Here is a 15,055-nt window from a genome sequence, read left to right as displayed (position 1 = left end):
ATYTGTACATGTTAATAAGACCTTCTCTCAACCTTCTCTTCTCCAGGCAACAACCATGCCTTACAACTTTATCCAGAAAGACACAGACTGTGCTGAGTCTGTTGTCTGGGTCACTTGCATGATTTTTAGAAACTTTTAACTCATTTTATTTCAAACTTTTTGTGACTCCAGAGGTGGAAACACACSTGAAAACATGAGGAAGGCAGTGGARGAACATTATGCCTACATTGTAGCCTAGAGAGGGATCSTAGGGCAGGAGAAATCTTCACTGCCTAAAAAACTTCCAAGCCACCTCTGAGGGAAGTGATACATTGGCTCTCAAAGAGCAAGAGATGATATATGCAGTTCTCTATGTAGAAAATCTTTCATTCTATATGTACGTGGCACAATAAAGACATAAAGCATAAGTGTAAAATTCACTATTATTCAGAGGTATGCATCTGGCTTGCAAGAGATGTGTGTAGACTCTCTGTGGTTGTGGCAGGGAAGTTTCAAATAGTGTAATTAGGATTGAAGTTAGTAAACATTTTGTGAGAAGTTTGTAGTGGGAGGAGGATATTAAGCAGAGTCTAAATCTTCCATCTGGAGAGAAAAAAAAATAAGAAAAAAAAAGCATCTGGAAAAGAAAGGATCTTCGTCTGGCAAATAAACTCCAATTAAAAAATCTCTCCTACCACAAAGACATACTGTTAATGAATCTTCAAAACATAGCTTAAAATGGCAAGATGTTTTCCTGATCTAAAAACTTCACAAATTTTCTGTCATATGTGTAATAATGCAGTAAATATGGAATAGACCTYGGAGTAGGAATAGCAGTATCTTTTCATAGTCAACATGAAAACAATACTAAAGAAGAATTAAAAAGAATCCTGAAATCTTAGTTCAGAAGCCCTCTTACTTGGTTAATTTTTGCTTACAAAAAAACAAGCAAAAATACTTTGCATGAGTAGAAGCCCAATTTGCACTCCCCCAATCTTATTAAGCGTCTTGCCTAAGTAAACCGTGATCTCAACATGCAAAATTTAAAACTCAAATGTTAGTTTATAATAAACAGAGCTGCTCGGAAATGCTGTGAGCAACGATAAAAGGCCTGGCGGTATTTTTATTTATGCACATATTTTATTAGAAGGGTTCAAAAAGTATTCAGTGAACACCCAATATCAGCAGTGTTCTCTCCCAGGGCTAGCAGTGCTAGCTCCTCACTCAGCTTTTCTGCACTATCCAAAAAAATCCCTTCATGGGCCACTTTCAAGCTAGTGTTTGTCATGCTAGAAATTATATATACATATATAATATATATATATATATACACACACACACACACACCCCCATGGTATTCCGAGATATCAATTTCTGTTTTAACTTGCATCTCTGGTTATATCTGACCTCCCATCTTTTCAGTACTTTGATTTTCAGAGGAAAAAAAAAACTAAAATAACTCTTATTCTGTGAATTTCAGTCACAGAAGAATTCTGGTTCATTTAAGTTCAAATCAGACATTCCAGTTTATGTGAACGGTAATGAAATTCAGACAAACTCCTCTGGCTGCGGGCCCACCGACTTCTGGCTGCAGAGTACACACAGCTGGATGCCTGTAAATGGGGCAGGAGTGAATTTCTGCATATAGGTTAATGACTGTTCTGCGTCATCAAATATAAGAGTACAGACAACAAGCCAAAGATCTCAAAACAGCATTTTGCCTGACTGGCAACTTTCTAGTAAAAACAAAGCTTATTTTTCCGCCTGTATTCACACTGCATGATGTGAATATTAACAAAGCAGACTGCGCTAAAGCAACAGGGGCAGAGAGAAAATTGTAGCTGCATTGATCTACAATAACTTCAGCTTATAGCTACACATTTACTCTAATCCATCATAGATCCATGCTGATACTAAAACAATCACTTCCATCTTTGCCTGCTTATTCTCACTGCCATCATTGGGCTGGCAGAAGGATTTGGGCAGATATAAAGTGACGTTAGTAAATGACGCAGTAAGATTTTTTTCTGCGAACAGCGCTTTRTGTCAAACTAAAATGTTTAGTTATGGATCATATTTTACGTGGCTATAAGCCCATAATTTTCTAAAAGAAAAYCAAAGATGAGGTCAATCAGTATGTGTTTCATTCTGCAAAGCAAATACGTTCAAATTATTATTTTTAACTCAGTAAGTATAGTTTTAAATCTAGCTCTGCTCACTTCTTATCTTAAAAATCTGATGCTAAGAAAGTACCTCCTGCATAAACCTTGAGTCTAAAAAGTATAGTCCACCTTAAAGATTATTGCCAACATGAGCAGAGTGGCAGGGAAGGCAGGAAGACTGTCTGCACAGTAACAGCAGAGCTTAGGTAAAGGCTTAACCATTGCTTAARACCTTAATTTAATAGCTTTTCAAAAGACATTCATGAAAGACAGGTTTGAAACTTTTAAGAAAAAAAAAGGACAAATCCCATCTTTTGACTATTTATGATAAAAACTGTTAAGAAGCCTTTCAAGAGTTACTTTGCAGCTACAAGTGCAGTAAAGCAGTTGGCTAAAAACCTTCACGAGCATCTTCACAGAAATGTATGTTAGATTATTGCCCCCTCCCTGAATAAGCATGATAAGGTAAAAAAACAGAGCAAAATGAACAAGTAAATTCTACTTAATGTAAGATTCTTGAACTTGATTCTTGAAATACTATTCAAATAATTCATTCAGCTTCTGGATGAAGATCCCYGAGTCAAACTATAAAGTATATTTCAAACAAGTTACGGTTTCTATAATTGTTCTGAGCAACTTACAGAGAATCATCGCTTTCCCTGAAATATAGTTCTGCAAATTGAGTAATACTTTTCTGGTAACAAAGTATTTTCACTTGTATCTGTAAAAAACTTTATCATGATTCATTCACTTTATTGGCAAGAGATTTTTTCTGACTGTGTATGTGGATTATCAACGCAGTCACTCCTACTAAGTTTGGACTGTAAAACAGAAAAGTAGTAAATAGGCARTCTATTGGTCTGTATTTATCCTTTACCTGTAAATGTAACCTCTTTACACCAGAGAAAAAGTTTTACAACCTTAATACCAGATGTGCAGTTATCACCACTGAAAATCCAGTTGGTTATATCCTCTCATGTCTCTTGTCCACTATTTTCTTTCCCTATTAGTCTGACTAACAGAAAATACTGTTACTATTTAAAATTATCACCAGAACTTAAAACCCCAACTTTTTACAAATCAATTACAGAGTAAAATCAGGATTTCTTTCCCATCCTTCCTGGTAACTTTCTCTTGTATTTCACCTTAAACACTCTGAATAATCTATAGCACTACATGGAAATTTATGTTTGCACACAATCAGGCATAACTCAAGATTATTGTGAATCCATGAATCTCCTCATAAGGAAAAGTTTTCMTTTTCCTGCCAGTGAGAGTTTACACTCATAGTAACCAACAGGCACACATTGGGAACTCTGTCACTGCCTAGAACCTGTGTGACAATGTTCCTACGTCTCTAAAAYTACCCGAGCATACACTGGACATAGGAACTCGTGAGATGGAGAGCTCAATATCTTACTGAGTCTGTTTACATCCTGCTTTTACTATGTAATTTTCACTCTGAACTTGCCAATTTTAGACGCAAGAAGCCCAAATTACCTTCTCAAAACCTTCTCAAATTACCTATCAAAACAGATATTACAGTTTGGTCGATCTCATTTGGAATTAAAAATACTAGGCTGAACTTAACAAATACCGATATATGCAAAATAAAAATGCCAAAAGGCTGAAAAAATTTAAAAAATGCTAATTTCTTTTGCCTTTCAAAAAACGGTGGAAACAACATACAAGTTATAACATGCAAGTTTTACTCCTTCCACTTCCCACTCCCAAAAAAGATTTTCTTTTAAAACCTGCAATTAAGAATTGAGCTGTTTAAAGTTGAAGATTTAATTAATTACAAACAATACAACTTACCTTCCTGTCTGTTATTTTTCCTTTTTAGCCATTTTTCCACAGTTTCTGCACTTACACTTTCTGATACAAATTCATCCAGTACCTGGGGGTGGAGAGAAAGATAGGCCTTCACTTTCTCATCGGTTAAACCTRCAAAAGAGAATATTAATTTATTAATTATATCATTGCTGTAACAATTTCCATATGAAATAATACAAAGAGCCCAGTGTTTATCAGTGCCCTGTTGTTTAATGTGCTGATACAGCATATGTCTGTTTAAACTCCCCAGAAGGAGCAGCACTTCAAGTATAAGCAGCATTAGGGACAAAATATATCTATGCGAGACACTGTGTACAGAAAGACTCCTGTGGSAATACATAACTTTTTGGAAGAATCTGACTTAAAAATGGATGATGCAACCGAGACAAGTGAATTAAACATAAAATGAGTAAGTGGCTTGAGATTGTAGAAAATGTGAAATAAAAAGTTGCTTGGGATTTTTTTTTTGGCCATTCTGTACTTATTTATTATGTGGCATAGGCAAAGGGATGTGTTATCAGAGACAGTTGACAGAGCTAGGTGGAATGAGATAGTAGAAAGGAAGCAGCAAATTCAGTATTTTCAGTGTAAGCAAGAACAGCAGCACCAACTTTTTGATATAACATCAAAAATCAGGTTCAAATTTTAAAAGTATTGGAGTTATGTCAATTTAGAAACAGAAACACTGTATTTACAYGCAAGCTTCCATTATCTAGCAAATATCCAGTTATTGAAATAAAATTAATCCTAAAGGCCTTTGCATTAAGAAAAAAAACTCTAACACACACTTCAACTACCGAAGCAAAATTCACACTCTCAAACTGCCAGTATAAATATTATTAATTCCCAATTCCATAAAATCACAAGTTTATCATATTGTCCAAAAATCCACTGAATCAAAACCACCAGTCTTAGAAACATCCAAGAACCTCTACTGAAGTTCAAGGGAAAATAAGAAACAAGTGCAACTGATCTGCAAGAAGGAGAGTCATAATTTCAGATTTTTCAAACAGCACTGAGCTTTCTGAGAGAAAATTAATGTAAAAAAAAAATTTTTGCTATTTTACACTTAGCATATTTCAGAATATACTGAAACTAAGGTGTATTCAAATGCTGGATCAACCTTGAAGCTGTTTTACAAGTTTCAGTATGAAAACACTGAGACAATAATACCAAAAAACAAACCTGACTACTTCCTGCACAGCACCTGCCGCAGCTCATTCACATACCCACCATCACAGACTGCCCAAAGTTTTAAACAGAGTCCTCTTAATCGGAGTAGGTTGGAGCTCCAGATAAATATCATAGTCTCCAATATCAACTTTCCCCTATTTGGGCAAAATTTTCCAGTTCTGGATCATTTGAATTACAGAACTAACTCAGCATCCTGATTTTTGCTAGCCAAGAAGGTTTTTTGTTTTGTTTCCCATATCAGAGTTAAAAAAAGAAATAAAAAACACCAACAGCAGAAAAAAAACCCTGCTTTGCATGCCTAATATTACACAACAGTGAACCTAACTTTCTTGCGCATGCATTCTTATTTCTTGATTTAAATGRAAGTATTTATCTAATTCTAACTTTTATGGGACATGTTCTTTGTAGTATAGATGGCAAAATTCAGTAAATTGTCTATTTTGGAGCTAAGGCTCCAATCCACACGTCACCGCCTTAATTTACATCCCAAGCACCCTGCAATTTCAGCAGCCTGAAGGTGAAAGTTCTGCTTTAACCTCTTATGGAAAAGTGATTCATTGAACTGATAAAAGAAATCCCACAATAATATTTAGTGAAATAAGGAAGGGTACTTTAAAGGCATCTGTGCAGTTGTGCTTTTGCAATCACAGGTTTTTCGACGGGAGTAAGCAGGACAGGACTTAAAACCACACCTGCAGAGTTAAAAAAGATACTGCACTGCTCTACAGAATGAAACAGATTTATGCGTCCTCCTCACCTTTGATCTACTTAATAGAATAATACATTATTACAGCCACACAAAGACACACACACAAATGATGGCTAGCTATTTTTTCTATTAAAATAGTCAAGTAATCACTAGCATGGTAAGGTACAATAAAGTATTTAGGACAAGAAATTTTTCTACATATATTTAAGTTAGCAATAATTCTCCACCACTTATCTTCTCATCTGAAGGCAAAACACGTCACAGACACTGAATTAACAATTTATTAGCCAGGAATGCCATTTCCTGCTGGCTGGGAAGACCTCGCACACGCAATGCCTGCTCCCCGCACACACCAGGAAGCCTCCTGTGGGCTCCGGCGCTGCCAGCCCTTCTCTCCCTTCGCTCATCAGCTCCGGCAAGGGCCCCAAGCAAACGTATCAGTATGGCATAACACAAAAAGGGGCAGCAGCCAACACATCCATACGCGTGTTGATCCATACGTCTCCTCACAAACTGTTCAAGCCCAAGCTCCCCTCATTTTTTTCAACCTAGCTACAGAGAGCATTTCCTCTCCTGTGGGGAGGTAGCCAAGCTGCACAGCTCGCTTCCTTCGAGGCCCTACTGTGCGGCTCGACACTTCGGCCAGGAGGATGCCCCTTTCCTGGGAGCAGCCCCGTCCCCTCGCAGAGCCTCGGTGGTACCAGCAGGGCCAAACTCCGGCCAGCAGCTCCGCACACACCCAGCCAGGGAGCACACACAGACTTCAATGACCCTTATTCCTCAGGGAATTAGAGAAGGAATCACGCATTTCGGTCACCCGACCGTTCATTCCATTTGCACATCGGAGTTTGCTTTCCTAATTCACACATACCCGGTTTAATCTTAAAACATACGCACACAGACACATGAGCACACTACAACCTTTCCCTCTCATATTCTTRTTTTTCAGGGATAAACCCAGGTTTCTGCGCGGGTATCTTTTTGGCACAACTCACACTGCTACGCACGCGTTACCTATTTGTTCTGGATTTGGGATTAAATAATGAGCATTGTAATAAAAATACAGCACAAAAGGATACAGGCATATCAGATAAGCGCTTCTGTTCTTCATTTCCCTCAGAACAAACYGCAGGCAACGCAGCGGCTCCGAGCGCCCCGCGCCCCTGCAGGTCAGCAGCTCCCGGCTTCCTGCCCTGCACTGTTGTTTGGGTTCCCTCTGCAGAGCTCAACTCTCGGTGTCCTCTTGGCCATGCCATCTAGTTTATACCACTAGCTCGTAGGCACGGAAAACATTAATCAAGGCTTGCTCCACTGCAAGGGTTTCTTTTTCTTTATTTTCTTTTTTTTTTTTTTTTTTCCATTTCTTGGCTGCCTCTATCTTAACAGTAACTTGCAATACAGCTTGTCTGCATATGGTAGGTTTTACAGAATCACAGAATGGTTGAGGTTGGAAGGGACCTCTAGAGCTCATCTAGTCCAACCCTCCCTGTTCCAGCAGGGACACAGGCAAATATTTCTCATTATTTGGTTTATGGATCTTTCAGCATTATTTCTTTAGATTAGGATGGGCTGATATAAAATTAGCAAAACTCTGTACAAAGCATAAGGTAGAAGGCAGGCTGCCCATTCCTAACATCGCCCAAGAGGCAATGCCTCCATCAGCTAAAGACATCTTTATTGCTAAACTGGAATAATCTTTCTCATAGGAGATTCATTCTGTGATTTTAAGAGTGGGAAGGGAGAATCAAATGACAGAAAAGAAACAGTTAAACTTACTTTTAATGTTTTTATAGACTGATTTATTTTGGTCAGAGGTATAAATGTCTTGTACTGAATAAACTATAGGCACATTCCACTTGGCATATGCCTAAGACTTGAGCTATTCATTTAATTTATTTGGCACACTTCAMACCAATTTATCAAATCACTGAGGGATTCTTGAGTTGGCCTTAGGTGGGGCAGGTATAGGAGAGTTTTTTAAAATTCACAAACCTCATCATTTACTGTGACAAATTAGAAGCTGAGCTGGACTCTCCAGTGGCCTTGTGACTCATACTTAAAAAAAAAATTTTAAATTTAAATTTAAATTTAAATTTAAAAAAGGCTTCATTTTCATTGAGGAGGAAGGAAGAAGGATTCCTTTACCTGGGGATAACTGGCAACTTTAGCAGAGCTATTCAAAGTGAAATAGGTTTTCATATAGATTCTGAACAGCCATATTACTCCTTTATTCTAACAGGCTCCCAGAACTAAAGCATTTGAATTTTAATATTATAACTAGGATTTGGTTCTTTTTGCTAATATTTATACTAAAAGCTAAATGAAAACACCCCTTTTCCCCCCATCACAGCTAACATACATCTGTATTTCTGTACTCTCTATCTCATGCAAAGCTTAAGTATTGTAAACTGCTGGGTTTAGTGAAAAGCCAGGCTTCTAAAGCCTGGATTCTTCTTTTCATCTCTCAGCTTACATTTTATCTACATCACTACTTCATTGGTGATATTGGCAGGTGGAACTTAAAATAGATTAACTGAGTTCACAGCAGAATGTCCTACGGTCCAGCATAAGACAGCCAACRGTTTCGTAAATCACACATATAAAATCTGAAATGCTTTCTATTCTGCCGAAATGACCGGAGAAAACTAGGGACCTATTATTGCAGCCCAGCCATGGATCATTTCAGTGCTAGATTAGCCAGTCTTCTGCTCAGTACATCTGCTTTCAAAACTGCTTTCTCTTTAAATCAATCATGAGACACTTAACTACTTTACACCCAGTACCCAAACGAATTAATGCATCAGCACAGGACTTCACAGACAGTAAGAATGAGTGCCGAGCAGAATCCTTTTCCAGTATTAAAAAAAAAAAGAAAGATGTTCCTAAATTTCTGGCAATACCCAAACCTAACATAACCTTCATTATTTGATACCCAAACCACAACATCAAAAGCTGAGAAATTCAATGAAAAAAAAAAAAAAAAAAAAAATCAACTTGCACCTCTACAAACTTTATTTCAGCAGCAAACACTCCTGATGTAAAGCTGACCTTCCAAAGTAACTAACTAACTTTGGCACAGTGGCAGTAAGCAAAAGCCCTAGTCACTGTGTTCCAAGCAACAGTCTGCCCACTGCTTTGGGCATGAAAACAGAGCTACTGCAAGTGTCACCTCCAAAGACAACTGCAGCTTTTCACTTCTACAGAATCTAAAACATGGATCCTTATAATCTACCTGACAAAATCAGGTACCAAACATTCCATGGGAAAACTCAATGTTTGTATGTCATAAGTAGTCCAGAACACCTTGAAATAGAGAGCAAAGCCCCTATTGCACAGACAAAAGCACAGGTATTAGCACAGATACTTTTTCAAGAAGTTTGAAATGAATGAAGACAGTTTCCAAATGAAATGTATATTACTGCAAGTTTAAATAATCAATAAAGAATAAAGCATGATGTCTCATGAAATAGGAAGATTAGTGTAATAAATGTATTCATATTCTTTGTTTTGATCGGCATAATGCTGACAATTTCTATATTAAAGTTTAGGAGAGACAGGCACTGCAAACACCTTGAAACAAATCACGTCAGGACCCTAGAAACTCACTTTGCAGACACTTCAAGGCAGGTTTGCCTCTGCCACTAAAATTAACGTGCCCAGGGCTGCTCACTGAGCTGAAACCTAGTGACACAGGACATCCTACTTCCACACTATTAAAAAGTCTTAACCACGAATGAAGAAGATGAGGAAAAATTGAAAAAAGGATGCATGCAAGCTGRCTGCCGGGAATCAGGCTTGCAGAGCAAGCCCCAAGACCTGTCTGGGACATCATTGAGTGGCTTTGATCAATCCAGTAGTAGGAATCGTTAGAATAACTTCTAACAAAAAAAAAAAAAAGGTATGTGAGAACACCCCTTGACATTGTTTGCTTATTATCCAACTGAATTCAAAAACATACTTATATTTTCTTCAAATATAAACCTGAACAACTATTTGTTGTCTTTGAGCCAGTCTAAGTCTTTCCTTTCTTTCCTTTTTTGAAATTTTAGGGAAACCAAAACCACTTCCCAGCTTTTTTTTTCCTCCAACACATAAAATATTTATAAGTTTTCTTAGATACAAGGTAGCCTGTGTAGTATTGAATCGATTAATGGCTCTTGTCTCTGACTCCTATACTGTGCCGTGAACTTTTGCATGACTCTCCTCTGGGAATAGCTTCACTGAGCTCAGTATAAAGCAGAATTGACTGTGAATGAGCTGAAAGAATTGAAGCCTGGAGCTATGTTTAAAATCTGCTCCATTTCGCAGCATGAGTCAGTCACAGCATTAGCAATTTTTGCAATTTTATCATTAGTGTTGTGATTTGGTGTTTTTCTGAAACCACAAGCTCAACCGAATCATGTGATTAGGCAAGAATTTTAGCTTTCCACCAAAGATTCTGGCCCTGATTGCAGAAAAAAATGAGAACAGCAATGCTTAAGAATCAAAACAAAAAAAATGAAACAAATAAAAAGATCCCAGGAGAGACAGGGGGGCACATGTAAGGGCAAAAACTACAGAGCCAGGCTGCTATTTCTCAGGCTTCTAGCACAAGCCCACATGGAAAGACTGCAGTCACTGCTTTCCTTAAACCCTTTCACCTTTGTTTGATGCATCTGTCAGAACTTTAGGTCCCAAGACTTTTAAAACACATTCAGAGAAAATATACTGGTCTATGTAAGAAATCAAACAGATTTCATCTAAGAAGAAAGATGGTATTAATATAGACTGTAGGAAATAACTTCAAATTTTGCAACTTAAAAAAAATGCTGACTTATTCTGTTTTGCTTTATAAACATTTTTCCTGTAACTAGAGTAGCCACCAAGTCACAGCAAACATGAGCAAAGCCATTTTTCCGTTAGGCAAAAATACATTACACCACATAATGTATATTATGCCACATAAAGAAATTCTACAAGCCATAAAAACAGGATAATGAAAGAATGTCAAAATGATGACTAGAAATGTAAAATATCCCCTGAAAAATCAGTATTTGAAAAAGAAGTAATCATAATTATACCAAAGTAAAATGGTAAAATTTCTGAAAGCATTCCACAAAAATGAACTTAAACAAAATTTTGGGAGTTTTGTATTGCCTCATCTCCTTCTTGCACAGAAAGCACCTGTATCTTTCTACAAAATCTTATAAATAATATCAGTAGTCATTCTTAAAAGCATTCAAGGCATGTGTGTACATTGCTTCCTTTGGATTATGCACTAATCCCATTAAATCAATCCCTTCTTTGTTCAAAGCATCAGGATTCAAAACCACAGGCACAGTCAGTTTTGGAATATCCTTTTCAAGTCAGACTTTTTATCTTAATCCATTTAAGTATAAAGGAATGTAATGCAACCAAGTGCCCAGAATCTGTGAAACTTGACATTACTGGTTTGGCAAAAGATCACTAACTACAAGCAACCAGAATAGTCAAACCTCTTTTCCATGCTTCTTTTTTTCTTTCTCTTTTTTTTTTGAAAATCAATTCATAAATTTATTTCTAAACAGATCTACTTGAATCCTTTGTCTCTCCTCCAACCAACACCTACAACGTTTTGGGGGAAAGTACACAATAGAGAGCTCCTTTGTTCAACACCCATAAAACTAGTATAAATAGCAAAAAACAAAAACGCAATACACACAAAAAAACACTGCACTGCAGATTATAGTATGTGAAAAGGTTATAAACTTGCTTGACGTATAGTACATTTTATCCTTATTCATTTGCAACATTCTATAAGCAGGAATATTTCATTATGCCAGCGCCCAGTGCCTGTATTAAGCTGCAAGCTCTGCACAGGTTTGGGTTACAATTTCATCCACAATCAGATATAGCCACTTGTGCAGTAACTGCAACAACCAGCCCTGCATTTCAGCCAGGACACAAGCAGTACTGCTTAAGTTACAGAGAAAGAAAATACAGAGCAGCTCAGGCAGACAGAACTATAGAGGAAGAATATTAATAGTCACTCCATCCATTGCACCCTCCTTCAAATCCTTCTGATGGAAAAGCCAAGAGAAGTAGCCATGCATCTGAACATGCCAGGTGGTGCCCAACTTGGAAACACATGGAATGTCTTTAGTCCTCAGTGACTTCAACAGCAGTTGCTCATGAGGCACTTGCAGGCACCACCCAGCATCAGGGAGCCCCAGCCCTAGACGCGTACAGATGCTTATATGGTTAGGAGACCCAAAGATGATCACTCTGGAACTGCACAGTAAAGGCAGCTCTGTCACTGATTCGGTAAGTTAAAAGGGAAAAAGCCACCTAAGAATGGTTCTGAAATTACTTTTCATCAGTTAAAGTTAAAAGGTCCATATTCTTCCTCTGGAAATTATACACAGGCTTAATGGGGTGAATAAGTGTTCCTAATTCAAATGATCATTTTCCACAGTGAATTAATATGCACTTCAAATTGTATGAACAGTATAATACTGCAGAGAACCTATAGTGTTACCCTATAATGTTATCTATTACTTGATGTACTGGGCTGCTTAAATTTGTGAGTTTAACTTTCCTGCCTTGCAAGTAGCTTCTCTACAGCTCTAATTACCACTTTGTATAAGTCAGAGAGATCTGTGACAAGCTTTATTCTCCTTGCAGGTGCATGACAGGATCAAACTTTGGGATTTAATTAGCACTCCAGTAAAAGCTAACAAAATGAATACAGACATGCCTTAAGAGCTCCAAAATTTAAATCAATATCCAAGGTTTGCTTGAGGAAAAAAGTTATATATCCTTTAAAAGTTACTAATAATTACCAAAATCTTTAGAAATAATGCATCACATTGTCCTTAGCAAAGATGTATTTATAAAGAAATAAATGATGAACATCTCTCTGTGGTTTTTATCCATTTACTCAAACAAGTAATTTGTTCAGTCATGAATATTGTAAATGTCAAGTCACTCTGGATGTGCCCATACCTAATCTCTAGAAACATTATATACATCTGTAAACTGAAGTACTTAAAAGTGAAAGCTATACAAGGTTAGAATACCAGAAGTCTGCCCTTTAGTACAGGTCGTGGACGACGTTCTTAATGTATGAATTCTCTGGTAATAATTTCCTGCTAATGCAAGGAATTCCTCCCACCTGACTCTGAAATAGCCTCATGTTTGAGTAAACTCTTCCAGCTGAAACAGTCTCACTGTCTTTATTAACGAAGCACTGCTGTTGATTGTATTTTAAATAAGCTCTGTGAATAAAGTCCTGCAAATCATTTACAGTATGCTCATCGGTATAAAATTAGAATTCTGACAAGCAAAACGCTAAATAACTTAGTCCACAAACAAGACCTAGCATGACGAGAGCTTCTCTGAAGGAGGCCGYATGTTTATGCCAAGTCTCACCCTGTTACTTCACTGAGTGAGTAGGATACGGAGCATTTATTTCCTTATGGAAAGAACAGCCTATTTCATCTTAACACTTAAACTAATAGACCCGTTAGGACAGTTTCCCAGGGCACAGGCCTTTTATGTCTCAATTACCAGAGTGCACATAACTCGAATGATGCACCGCACACCACTAAGACGAGGTACCTCACCGTCCTCTACTTCGGTAGTACTGGGCCCACATTTGCAGCAACACAGATCAGGGTTTGTCCTTTTTACTTCCCTCCAAACTTACTGGCTCAGAATGCTTAAAGAAAAACACAGTCAACGTCCTTTATTAAATGAGAAGATGCAAAACTCGGATAAATCTGTCATTTAAAGCTCTATTAGAAAGATAATTAACCTTCCCGCATCAGGAACACGTCACATYGTGAAGCAGAATCTAGCTCTTCAAAACCAAGCCGTATAAATCTAGCTACATCATCTTTCTAGTCATCATGCCTAAAATGAAACACAGCATTTTGCTCTGATAAATGCTCAAGAATAATAGGACTCTGTCATTTATAATTATTTCCCAGATTTTCTAACTCTTATGAAGAGAGTTGCTTAGTATTTGAATAAAGACGTCAAAGAGAAGACCTCCTTGCTCTGCAAAGAACAACCATAAAAAATAGCATTCTTGTCTGATCTAATGCTCAGCCATGATGTTCGTGGGTTCATTTGTTTTAAGATGAAGTACCATTAAGATCCTGACCTCCTGATTACCTCAAAGTGCGTCATCTGTTAGCTGTACACGAAGCCTAATAATCTGTAGGGCTGAACCAGCATGTATCTTTCAAGAAGACATCTCATCTTAGATAAAAGATTCAAGCTGTAGAAGAGTTAATCATTTTTCCAGTTCATCTCTTCAAGGTTTTAGTCAGTCCACCTATTCAATACCCATTTAAAATTTTTCATTTTAATTCCACTAGGAACATTTTTTTTTTATTTCAGCCTACAGCTACCATGGTTTTTGATATTATTGCTATTCAGTCAAAAGGGTTTTCAGCATTAGATTATCTTCTCTTTGTAAAGGTACCACTAGTCTGAAAAAGTAACAGCTAACCTCTTTATTAAGGGAAATGGGCTCATTTTGCTAAATTCTATATTCTCACGGTATTCACAATTCTGAAGAGATTTAACTTCTGCCATTCATATCCCCAAGCTTGTAGTAGTTTCAGAAGGATATCTAAGCTACTTCAAGCACCCTGACCAAATTCCAAACTGTGCAACTTGAAAGTAAATGTTTAGCACCAAGTTTCCCAAAGTCTCAAAAAATCAGTTTTATCATAGAGATTCTGGCCTTAACACTTCAATGTTAAGGAGCATGATGTTGCTTTTCCCCATCAAAAAGGCTACATGAGACTAACAATAAAGTTCACATATGAAAAGTGAATATCACATCATTAATCTCAGAAACTTTCTTATCCTCAGGATTGCTATAAAATACAGATACAAGATGTCTATACAAAACTAAACTTTGATTGACATTTAATGTTAAGAAAAAAAACTAATTAATTCTTCTGTGGGGGAAAGAAATTAGACTTTAGACTAATTAAAGGACTGAAAGTTAGGCACTGACTCCATCAAACTGTCAGAAGAAAGAAGTCAGAAACCCCGATTTATCTAAAATACAATAAAGCAAGAGAAAATTTTCTTTTTCTGACGCCCATATTTTTTCAGCTATATAAATGAAGGAAATAAAAGATGATTTTTCAAAGATGCCAATTCTRCTCAATTTTATGGTGATGGCTGTAATGATATC

General features: G+C 37.1%; 1 protein-coding gene across 1 annotated transcript in view; it reads right to left on the bottom strand.

Annotated features, from left to right (window-relative positions):
• Positions 1–15,055, bottom strand: part of PDE10A (phosphodiesterase 10A) — a 168,028-nt gene that overhangs the window by 90,269 nt on the left and 62,704 nt on the right. Inside the window, 1 exon segment of the mRNA XM_026044735.1 lies at positions 3,960–4,088. Within this exon segment, the coding sequence (XP_025900520.1) occupies positions 3,960–4,088 (129 nt within the window).

The sequence above is a fragment of the Nothoprocta perdicaria genome, unplaced genomic scaffold (assembly GCF_003342845.1).
Source record: "Nothoprocta perdicaria isolate Ctin4 unplaced genomic scaffold, notPer1 scaffold_38, whole genome shotgun sequence".
Lineage (NCBI taxonomy): Eukaryota > Metazoa > Chordata > Aves > Tinamiformes > Tinamidae > Nothoprocta > Nothoprocta perdicaria.
This window is presented reverse-complemented; position numbering and strand designations above follow the sequence as displayed.